The sequence below is a fragment of the Pollicipes pollicipes genome, unplaced genomic scaffold, assembly GCF_011947565.3.
Source record: "Pollicipes pollicipes isolate AB1234 unplaced genomic scaffold, Ppol_2.1 Scaffold_6052;HRSCAF=7182_pilon_pilon_pilon, whole genome shotgun sequence".
Classification (NCBI taxonomy): Eukaryota; Metazoa; Arthropoda; class Thecostraca; order Pollicipedomorpha; family Pollicipedidae; genus Pollicipes; species Pollicipes pollicipes.
The window spans coordinates 6,560,801-6,571,824 of NW_023596805.1; the positions used below are offsets into that span (position 1 = coordinate 6,560,801).

Consider the following 11,024-nt stretch of genomic DNA (forward strand, 5'->3'; position numbering starts at 1 on the left):
GCGTAAGGCGTCAGTCACTCCGCCAGACCCTCTGTTGAACACATGCCCGCACTTTGTTCTCACATTCGAGGAGAGCCAGATAAGCTGGCTGAGACTTACTGAGAATTCAAGCGGCAGCGTCGACGTTCTAAGTAGAAAACATCTCGCTACCACGCAACGCCTTCTCGCTTCCCTTGTGCAATGGGTCATGCTTGCGTGCATTGGTTACTGCGGCTGTGCGCGTTGTTCAGCGCTGGACTGTGTCTGGGACTTTAACCAGCAGTGACCACCACGAAGGTGCGGACCCCGCTTCGAACTCCCGAGCGCATCGTGATGTCACAGCTCTCTCCACGCAAGACTCGCACGCTACATGGCCAGTTCAGCATCATTCCCAGCTGAAGCCTCCTGTGGAAGGCACAACATCCATCTTCAGCACTAAACCTCCACACTAGACACTGCATACATGCACATTACATACAAACCTACTGCCCCATTTTGCCCAGGATCTCAGTCTGTCCTCACAGCATCCGCCCTTCTCTTGTTTACAGAAAACAGCGCTACGAAGGCGCGTCCCACCGTGTACGGCCCTCCACACGCATCAGGCCTATTTGCAGAAGTTCCAGGAGCTGGCCAGCAAGATGATTCAGGTAATGGGGCCAGTTTGTGATGCTCCGTTGAGAAACGGCTCTCTCTCATTTGCGATCATGTTGTACACTTGAAACTGCGATGATATCATGTTCTTTTGGTTGATTGGTGTTAGTCTGCAAACCTTATCACACAGGACATCATCAGCTGTAAGTATCACGCATTGTGCTTTCACTGTAACTGGCTGTTGTACTTGCAACCTTATCTATTTCGGACGGTTATTTTGGGGCCACAAAGCATTGGCGTTGTTCCCCGCCTTGCTTTCTGTCTCACGGACTGCCAACAAACTTTGTGAACCCCCCGAACCGCCCCCCTTTCCCAGATAGTCCTTGTGTTAAATAGCATACAATCGACGGGGTAAGATTTTGTGAGCCCCTACCGCACCCCGCCCCCCCCCCCCCCCCCAGCAAGAAACTTCCATGGCCTTACGCTTCCGCGGACGAGGACATAACCCCGGCATGATTTGTGAGCCTCTGTGCCTTCAGGGAACTCCAGTGTCAGACGAGGCGCAGCCTCCGGACATGCTCTCCAGGCAGATGAGCTTCGTTCCGCCAGTGGTCTTCGACGCAGCGCCCCTGGGCCAGAGCTTTGGTGACGTCACCCAGCAGCCGCCAGCCAACGCGTTCCCGGGCCAATCAGTGGCCGCCAAATTTGTGAGTCCGCAGAGAGACGGAAGACAAGGTTCATCCGGGCAGATTTCAAGAACCTTTGGCAATCGAGCCTAAACCTGGACGCAAGGGCTTGCGACGCTGTCAAGGCTCATACACTCCTGTGTAACGCTTCAAATGATACACAATTTCTGTCACAAGATATCAGTCATGACATCATGAGTATTGAGATCAAAATTATGCTGCAAACCATCACAATTGGAAAGAAAGCAAAATATGGCAGAAACACACATTTTCCCAAAGCAAGTTTTCAGTTATCCGAGGAGTGTAGACAACAACGGAGCATACTTATAAATAGCGTTTGAGATATCACGCAGACGCATAGCAAGGAATGTAAGCTTACTAATCACGTGTGAAAAATTACATAAATGTACAAACTTTTACATAAATGTTAACCCGTTACTTAAATGTAAACCTTATTGATGTAATGTGGACCTCATAATCAAATGTACACGTTATTCCTTCAATGTAAACCTTATTAATGCACTATGAAGGTGTTTGTTACGCTGGTCTTTGTTCAATGCAGTCAACCAATTCTCTGTACGCAGCTTTTTGGGCTGCTTACAGAAAGTTGGTTGATAATACACATTATCATAATGCACTAACACACATTACCACGTCATGTATCTCGTTTCTTTCCTACCCAACAGATATCGGGACATCCGCGGAATAATCCGATGACGGGCAAATCGTTCCTGGAGGTTCTCAAACAGCAGCAGGACGGCAGCTGGGGTGTGGTCGCTACCGACGCCTCCTGGGAAACATTGTGAGTCCCCCATTTGCCAGCGCCTTGGTCATCTTGGTGTGTAATCTTGACTCAGCCAAGCTGAGTCAAGAGCTGTAAATCAGGCACATAGCGAGGCATGTAAGAGAATGTGCCATTCGAGGGACCAGATGAGTATCCCGACGTATGTGCGTCGCGGTTGGATGTTCGTCTTCTGCTGCCGGTGATGGCGGTAAAATACCACGTCCCATCACTGAATGTGGTGGGGAAAACGCGTGCCGGAAGCATCCACGGTAGCGCTCATTCACAGCGAAGAGGGATTGTCTCCATGCCGTCGGTCTCGCTGGGAATGTTTCCATGTCGTCGGTTTCGCTGGGATTGCTTCCATGTCGTCGGCCTCGTTCCTCTGCTCGCGTTTGTCGGCATTCGGCCCCAGCAAGCAACCCTCAGGTTTTTGTTTTGCACGCGAATCGTGTTAAAGTATTTTCCTGTTCATTATCTGTTGAATGCTAGTCGTTGGCCTTCACGTGAGTTTACACGTGACTCGTTCTAACGCATCCTTGCGTTCGTGATCTGCTACACGTCAGGCGTTGGTGTTCGCGCGCGTGTGCACGCGTAGCTCGTGCTTGCGATTCGAGTTTTCCATATGACGTTGCTGCTTTTCCAGTTTCAAGTGGACGCGCACCAACAGCGTGCTGGGGCACTCGGAGGTCACCTGCACCTGGAACATTCCCGCGGACGTCGACCCCGGCACCTACAAAATCAGGGTATGAATCAGACGCACCGTTGCAATCAGAGAATTAATTGTAGCAACGGCTGCTAGTGCCTGTACATTTAGTAGGAAGTGTATGATCAGGGAAAACGAATGGGTCAAAAATAAAATATTCCCAAGCATTTCTTGAGCTTCAACTGTCCTTGTCTCCCCCTCCCTCGATCCCTCGGTATGTGAACGCTCCCTGCGCTCCTGATGCCGGCGACATCTCCACAGCACATGGGATACCACAAGCCAGCGCTGTCCTTTCTGCGACGGGTCGCGCAGAAGGTCGGTAACTTCTTCGCCAACATGATGGGCATGAAGCCCATTCGCCTGCAAACCGCCGTCTATTACGAGGGGGAGACCAGCCCCTTCGAGGTACGTGTTGCCGCGCCGCGATGGCGGCGCAACCGACAGAACATCGGGGCTCTGTATGAAACCCGAGTTCGATTCCCGTCAGTTGCTAGTGTCGTTGTGTGCTTATAAGATCGTGGCAGTCGCTGCTCTCCATAAGTGACTGGAAAACGACGTGCTCGAAGATGCTTGCAGAGTCATACAGGTTCGACGCGGCGTGAACGTGCATCTCTTATAGAGGCGTAACGGGATGCAAGGCAACGTGCCCATGCATCCCGCGGGAGGCTCTTAAGAGGCTCGAGGGGGGCTCACGAGGGCCTCAACATCGCCACCAGCCTGGTGTTGGTGCTGGCGTCACTCTTCAGGCTTGAATTGTTTGGTGCCGCTGAGGATTGTTTTGGGCGAGGAGGAGACTTGCCTCGTCGGCGGCAGAGTTTGATGCTGAGAGGGGATGTTCTCACCCGCAGCTTGTCGACTATGAAAATGCTTTTTTTAGATATCTTGAGAACGTCTGCTCATGCTGACACTTGCTGACTAGCTCGGAATCACTGCCCGCATTATGACATGGGTAATGGCTAGCAGTTTAATTTATCTTTTTGAAGTAGTCGCATTTGACCAATGGACAAGACTGGACGTTGACTCCCGCACTCGTTTTTGATGCCAACGTTCGGTTCGATGGGAGTGAGTAGCCTCGATATGGATAATTTTAGTGTGGTGAAACACATCTCCATGTGGATCTGCCACTATGTACCCGGATCAAAACAATATTTGTGGCTGCTGCAGTGCAAGGATTCATCGACATTCACTTTCGCTTGTTCGTTTTTAACGTTCATTTTCTACCTCGTTTATGACCGTGACGTCATTTTTATCTTTCAGATTGCCGAGCCGTGGCTGGTTCTCCGTTCCGGAAAATGAGCCTGTGTCGGGAATGGGAGTACGACGATATCCAGGAGAAACAAAGGCATTACGTGACGGGCTGTCTATGTGCGCTCCACTAATAGACATGTTGGAATCACGTGTTGGTTTCGTTACTTTACTGCGTGTAGCTGCCGGTATTATCCTCTGCGTCGTCGAGGTGACATGGCATACACTTTTGCATCCAAGTGATTTACATGCGTGCATAAACTAAAGGCTAGAAACTGCTATAGATAGAAATTTATCCTGGATGCTGACAACATTCCTTGAAGCACGCAATGTTCTTTGCAAATACTTTTAAACTTGCGTTATTTACATGAAACCTGACTATCTAGCTGTACGCTTTTCTTTCACTGTATGCGAAATAACTATCGAGAATCAAACAAAGCTAACGCAACCATACCTGATCCATTATCCGCTTCTTATAATTGACGTTACTCCTGGCCGCTACATGCTCAAAGTGAAAATAAATATAAATTAAATAAACAAAAAAATATGTGTACGCACACTGTCCGTGTATACAAAATGCGGTGCGGACAACCGTTGTGAACGCCGCACACACTAACTGCTAATCACTAATCTGCGGCACCAGACTGCGTGCGGCGTCATCGGTCAGGATTTCGTTGCTTCGTCTTTCAAGACACCTAAGTGGTGCGCGGACAATCTTCGGCGGCTGAGGGTCGAGGGAACCGCTCAGGTGTCGGCGACGTCAGCGCCCACCGCTCGGGTGTCGGCGACGTCAGCGCCCACCGCTCGGGTGTCGGCGACGTCAGCGCCCACCGCTCGGGTGTCGGCGACGTCAGCGCCCACCGCTCAGGTGTCGGCGACGTCAGCGCCCACCGCTCGGGTGTCGGCGACGGCAGCGCCCGTCACGTCTCGTTCAGTTGTTGGCGACAGGGCCACTGGCGACGGCCGCACACAGTGGGTCGAGTGACGTCGTAGTAGTGGCAAATCTGGTCACGAGCCTTTTGTTTGAACAAAATGGTGACGGTGCACATACCGGGAGATGAAGTGCGCGGATATGACTGGTAGGAAGCCAGGACGTTGCAACTGTGCAGGAGCACGCCTACAGTGAATCGTCGCAGAGGGAACAGTTGACATTGATAGATCCGAAATATGGACTCCCGCGGCGTGTGTTCTGAGATAAAAAAGCTCATCTACGATGTCTACTACCAAAAACACTACAACTGAGCGGCCAAGAAAAATCAATTGCTACAAGTCTGGTTCTTGAATCTAATTAAATAAAATGGAGTAGTTTTTCGAGGGAACGTTAGGAAGAGATACTATCATGTGCATAAAAGCAGCAGTTATCTTACTGCGATCGGCTCAGCTGCGAAGCAAATGCTCAGAATAATCACATCTCAATAGGCTTTCTCGGCCAACACTGCGAAACGCCTATGCATGCCAACAAACAGAAACGTTGCCCTCCTCTGGCATTGCGAAAGCCCGAACCCTAACCACAGCACCGCACGACGGGTGTGTTCTACACCTGGCCGGTGCCCGACCGCTGGAGTGTGCCGCGGCCGCCCGGATGCGGTGGGCATCGCGTCATACCGCTGACAGCGGTCGTGGCGGGAAAACCCCACCGCACGCCTGGCGCAGCAGACGAGCGTGTCACTGTGGCAGCGTCCGAGCAGTGCTGCCGAGAGGAGAGGACGGGAAGGAGGGGGGGGGGGGGAAGCTGCTGGCCGGTGCAGGGGACACAGTGGTCGCTGTGCCCCCTCCCCCCCCCGCCGTCCCCCAGGCGGTGAAACTCTGGAGGGCTAGTGTGCGAGCAATTATGCAGATCCACGCGAAGTTTTCTGAATGTAGTTCACTCCAAAAAGGTCTTGGATCTGTCAATGTAGATAACGTGATGAGTCGCCAATCGAAACTCTTTGTTATCTTAAAAAACTTACGCGAAATGTGTGCAGCTGTAATGACAGAAATCGACCGCCATTATCTTACCTGCTGCGTTCTTCCTTCCACTTTGTAGCATCCCATGTATTTTGAAAGGCGTAGATGGCACACGTTTCACAAAGCAGTATTTTCTGTGACGTTCTTCACATTCTGTTGCATTGTCTAACGTTTTACGTTGTGACAGATGCTACATTTTCCTGACCCCGCAACTAGTGTCCTGTCCTGCACTGAGCAAAGTGCACTCAGATCATCGATGTAATTTGACTGATGACTGAAAGTATTTATGTGCTATTTCCAGGGTCTTTGCACGCGTAAACCGGCGTACCCAGTCGGAACTTTCACGTTCAATAGTGTGCCAGTATAATTTTACATTGACACAGTCTTTTAATTCTGATATCAATACCCTGCTTGGGAAATGCCAAAATGCCAAAGCCGCCTGACCCTAGGTCCAGGTGAGATCAGATTGAATTTCTTGTAATTTTGGAGTCAAGAAATGTCAAAAATGACACTGACGCTTTTTTGCGTCGGCATATTCGCAAACGCTCTACTCAGCTTGATGTCATTTCATAGCATCAAAGATTCGGGCGGCAGTGTCATTTCACACTGCGGCGTGGTTTACCGCTGCTCCGCTGTCCTCTCCCGCGCTCCTCCACTGACTTCACATTACGCCACCACAGGGTGCAAAGCGACGCGACCCTAACGATGACGAGGGGCATCCGGCGGCTGACTGAGTGATCATGATGTGATTCAATCACGCGCCTGTACCGCACGGTGATTGATAGATACGTGCGGGTGTGGCTTGCCAGCGTCATATGACTCTGCCTTAGGGTGCCCTCGGCAGGTGTCAACGTGTGCAAAAAATTCCCCCTCGGTAAGAGTAAAATGAATCGGTTTGAGTGACATGAAGCCATATCTACTTGCGCGACGACCGAGACGGAGTAATAGAGCAGATGTGCCAAGAACGCCACGTGCCAAATGACGTCACACGAGAGTCAAATGACACTGAAATCAAAACACATTTGGGGGTAAAGTGAGCCTGCTCGTGCGTCATTATCTTTTATTTCGTGTCAAGTCACTCTTTGTAAAAACCGTCTCTAACGAGTTTAAGTGCAACACTTTGAGCAGTTAGTCTATGTTGTAAGTATCCTACACCTAACAACCATAAGACGCGTCCTCAGAACGGACGCTGGCAGGAGTCAACATAAACTGAATAGCAGCGTGAAGGGGAAATGATGCTCGCGGAACATTAAGCTACATTTCGGCATTAAACGGCTATTATCAAACCACATTTTCCACGTTTTAATGCAACAACTTTGAGACTTAACTTTACGGTTTGGAGTCACATGCGCAGAGGCAAATGATGTGGCGATATAAGTGGGCTTGCTAACAATCAAACCTGCATTTGACAGTGACGTCAAGAACAAAAGGTTGCTCAGAATGAGTCAGATGACATTCTTAGATTTTATGATTCTAGAAACGAAAAACCCTGACGTTGGTCGGCGTATTTTTTGTTTGTTTTATATATGTTAGTTTGGTTGTTAGGGTGTGCTAAAGACGACTTGTTACAGCGCCTCCTACACGCTCGTGGCGGCCAAGTTCCCAAAATCAAAGAGCTGGAGATTACATAGCGAGGTAGAGGAGCATCGGCTGTTTGGTCGGCCGGGCGGCCACGCATCTGAAGCGGAAAACATCAGCTGTAGCGGTCTTGCACCGAAAAGCCATGCGGAGCTGGACTTGGACGGGCAGTCGAAAGGTTTTTGCCCCTGTCCGTCCAGTTTTCAACGTTGTACTTTTGAGAAATTTTGGAATTCTAAACAATTAGAAATGTAATCGGCACCTCTAGTTCACCCTCTGCTCAACGGCCACTTGTTGCTTCTCTAATTATTATGCAAAGTGTGCTTTTGTGGGCTCAAACCGCCCATTCACGGAATTTTAGTCCCAAATCTGCTTGAAACGCCGTCCGTAGTCATAACAACTTTCGGAAGCAAAAGCTCCGTACCATCTTTAAGAATCCTTTACCCGACAATCCGTAGGCTTATCCGTGTTAGTCCTTATGCCACAAGGGTCATGTATGTAGAACGTAGCGTGCATTTGCCCGGACTCGTCCAAAAACTGACTAGCGCCTGTGAGTGTCGGGTCCCTGCCGCCGCCTCAGCGGCCGACCCTTGACCCCCGGCGAATTGGGAGACCCGCGGCCACGTGACGCCCCCCGGCACTCAGTCAGATGTAGAGCTCGGAAGACAGAGAGGGCGAGGAACGCACACCCCGCACAATCACACCACACTTCCAACCTGATTGTAGGCAACCATGCCACTCTACCATTCTCTCTCTCTCTCTCTCTCTCTCTCTCTCTCTCTCTCTCTCTCTCTCTCTCTCTCTTCTCTCTCTCTCTCTCTCTCTCCTCTCTCTCTCTCTCTCTCTCTCTCTCTCTCTCTCTCTCTCTCTCTCTCTCTCCTCTCTCTCTCTCTCTCTCTCCTCTCTCTCTTCTCTCTCCTCTCTCTCTCTCTCTCTCTACCTCCCTCACGGACGTTCAGGGTCCCAGCCCGACGACACCCTGGTGCCAGACTCCGCTCACCCACGTCAACTATACGTTTTGAGATCTTCACGGGCAAAAACCGTCCAAGTTATTCAGTCCTGCTTCACATCTAACTCGTTTCAAACGAACCCCGCTAAAACAATTATCATCCTTTTCGCACTCCACAATCCTTGAAAAACCCTCATCTTTTCATATTGACGTTGCGGAACACAAATTAAATCCTCCGTCGTTGGTAAGATAGTGGTGGTCGCTAAGGAAAGTAATTTTCCATTGGCAAAGTCACATATTCATGCTGTCAAAAAGTGCAGCTGCTCCATCCTTTTCTGCTTGGATAAAATTAGTCACCTCCTTACGGGCCCAAGATTCGTAAGCTTCTCACTCATTCCCATGTTTTTCCCATCTTATGCACTGCCTCTCGTTTGGGTGGGGGGCTGAAGCTTCTAAGCTAAAGCAAGCTCAAGGGTGATAAACTTTGTTGGGCAGAAGATCGTCCATCGATGCTCGTCCAGTGATTAAATGGCGGCGACTGTTTCAAAAGCGCTAGGTTAATGAGTATTACTGACCTGGGCCACCCTCCGAGAGAGCTTCGCTGTATTCGGGGCCCTTAATGAATCGCGGGCTTCCGTCGTGGCACACAACTTTTTCGTATTGCACATTTCCATTCTGGAGATGATTAGATGGTCCCCAAGTGTAATCATTGCTCGCCTGCCGTTGTGTAACATGCGCTGCGGATTTAGATTCTGACTCATTATTTGGTTTTTGACTCTCATGTGTAAACGACTGGAAGATTGACAACGTGAATTATCATATTAATGCTACCGAATCAAACAAAAGCCGCTTGTTGAAATGATTCATGAATACAACGACCTGACCTGGACTAAACTTGCCAGGCACTGTAACCACTAACCAAACACGCCCCCTTCTGTTTCAGGGGCCCCGACCAATGCAAATCGCCCCAGCATTGCCACTTACTTCGAAAACGGGTTCACAGGGCTCAAGACCGACAGGGAAGTCATTCACCGGTCGCTCGGTGCGGTGATCTCTGGGAGCAATAGGGGGACCCAACATGTCACGAGTACTAAAGCGTGTCCTTATCGTCAGTCAAAAGGTACTTAATCATCCAAGAAGCCCTCTTACCAATATCTGGGGTCGCGACCCCTACGGGCGGGGATTCCAAATGCGACATAAAGGCAGCCATTCGGACTCCTCTGGCCAGCAAGGATCTCAGGATCTAAGGGAGGGGCCATGCGCCCTGCCGCCTACGCGACTGCTATATTCTCGCGGCAGGAAAGATCTTTCACGTATGACTCGAGCGTTGGTTGGAGAATCAAACAGGTGTCACGCTGCATGGTGTATCAGTCCAGTATGGATGGATACGCTTATTTTGATCGTCCATATAACCATGTAAATATAACATGATGTGGGAATATTCGGCACAGGTTTACAAATCTTCCGCAGAAAGTGATACGCATGTTTGCTTGTTTCCTCCGCCGGGTTCCAGAACCACAGACAATTTGATTATACCAGTTTCTATAAGCCTCATGCAAGCATTTCAAGCACGGACCCTCTTTGCTTTCCATCACAAATGCCGTCCGGCTAAGCAAATATCATTCAGCGAGTTAGTGACTTGAAGCCCTTACTTCTATACTGGCCTGATCTTCATTTCCACTGATTTCAGGGAATAATAAAATCCTTTCCAACGCTTCCACTCGATGCCATCGGCGAACGATTTATGCGGTCCGGAAAGGTATCGTCCGTTCAGGTTGGATTCGTGGCAGGACCTTGTACCACCAGGCACCCTTGAATCTCTGAGCACAATTTCCCGCTCTCCGCGAGTGTTGGTTATTTCTATCGTGTGTAGGAGAAACGCGCACTGTTGTGAAAACCAAAACTATCGCCGGCGTTTCCCGTGTAGCCGCTCACGTGAAGGCGGTAACCATCCCGCTCTGGCCCGACCTTGAAGTTCTGGTATGATGCGTTCCTTATTCCGCCATCAAAGTCTTCCAAGATAATGAGCAGCTTGTACCGTCGGCCACCCTGCGAGGTTAGCCGAAACAGGTTGCTCATTGCCCACCAAGAATTCGCCATCGAGCTTTCCAAATCCAATCTTGTAGGACTGCCAGTTGAGATAAAAGTTCTGCCTGGGTGTGACATCGGCGCGCCGCTGGATGACGGTCCACTTGCCGCCGTTCCTGGACGTGTCACAGTACGTCGGCACCGGTTTACGCAGATCACTCACCCGCACCCGGTACACTCCGCTGGGGGAGCCAGTCGGCAGGTCGCTGCAGTCGCGGGTCAGTGGCTGGCTGTGGACCAGCGGCTTGCCGTAGACCGGCGGCTCGCCGTGGACCGGCGGCTGGCAGTGGACCGGTGGCGTGCAGACTGGCTTCGGGCAAACCGGCTTCGGACAGACCGGTGGCGGGCAGACTGGCCGCTGCAACTTAAGGTGTCGCAACTGGGCCTGCACGCTGTTTAACCGCGGCAGCACTGCCGACTTCACGGCCGCAGAGACTTCATTGATCTTTTGGTGCAGGCCGCCACACTGCCTTC

The 11,024-nt window shown here is 50.6% G+C and overlaps 2 protein-coding genes across 2 annotated transcripts in view; one reads left to right on the forward strand and one right to left on the reverse strand.

Annotated features, from left to right (window-relative positions):
- LOC119104736 (neutral ceramidase) overlaps window positions 1-4,418 on the forward strand; it is a 44,939-nt gene extending 40,521 nt beyond the window's left edge. The window contains exons 14-19 of the mRNA XM_037228454.1: window positions 528-626; window positions 1,110-1,277; window positions 1,943-2,058; window positions 2,684-2,783; window positions 3,005-3,148; window positions 4,001-4,418. Coding sequence (XP_037084349.1) covers window positions 528-626; window positions 1,110-1,277; window positions 1,943-2,058; window positions 2,684-2,783; window positions 3,005-3,148; window positions 4,001-4,039 — 666 coding nt within the window. The 3' untranslated portion in view covers window positions 4,040-4,418. The remainder of the gene's footprint in view (window positions 1-527; window positions 627-1,109; window positions 1,278-1,942; window positions 2,059-2,683; window positions 2,784-3,004; window positions 3,149-4,000) is intronic.
- A 5,675-nt stretch (window positions 4,419-10,093) lies between these two features.
- LOC119104684 (microfibril-associated glycoprotein 4-like) overlaps window positions 10,094-11,024 on the reverse strand; it is a gene marked incomplete at its 5' end in the record, with an annotated part of 1,109 nt that continues 178 nt past the window's right edge. Inside the window, 4 exon segments of the mRNA XM_037228402.1 lie at window positions 10,094-10,254; window positions 10,256-10,333; window positions 10,335-10,532; window positions 10,534-11,024. The exon segment at window positions 10,534-11,024 is cut by the window's right edge and continues 178 nt beyond it. Of these exon segments, the coding sequence (XP_037084297.1) occupies window positions 10,117-10,254; window positions 10,256-10,333; window positions 10,335-10,532; window positions 10,534-11,024 (905 nt within the window).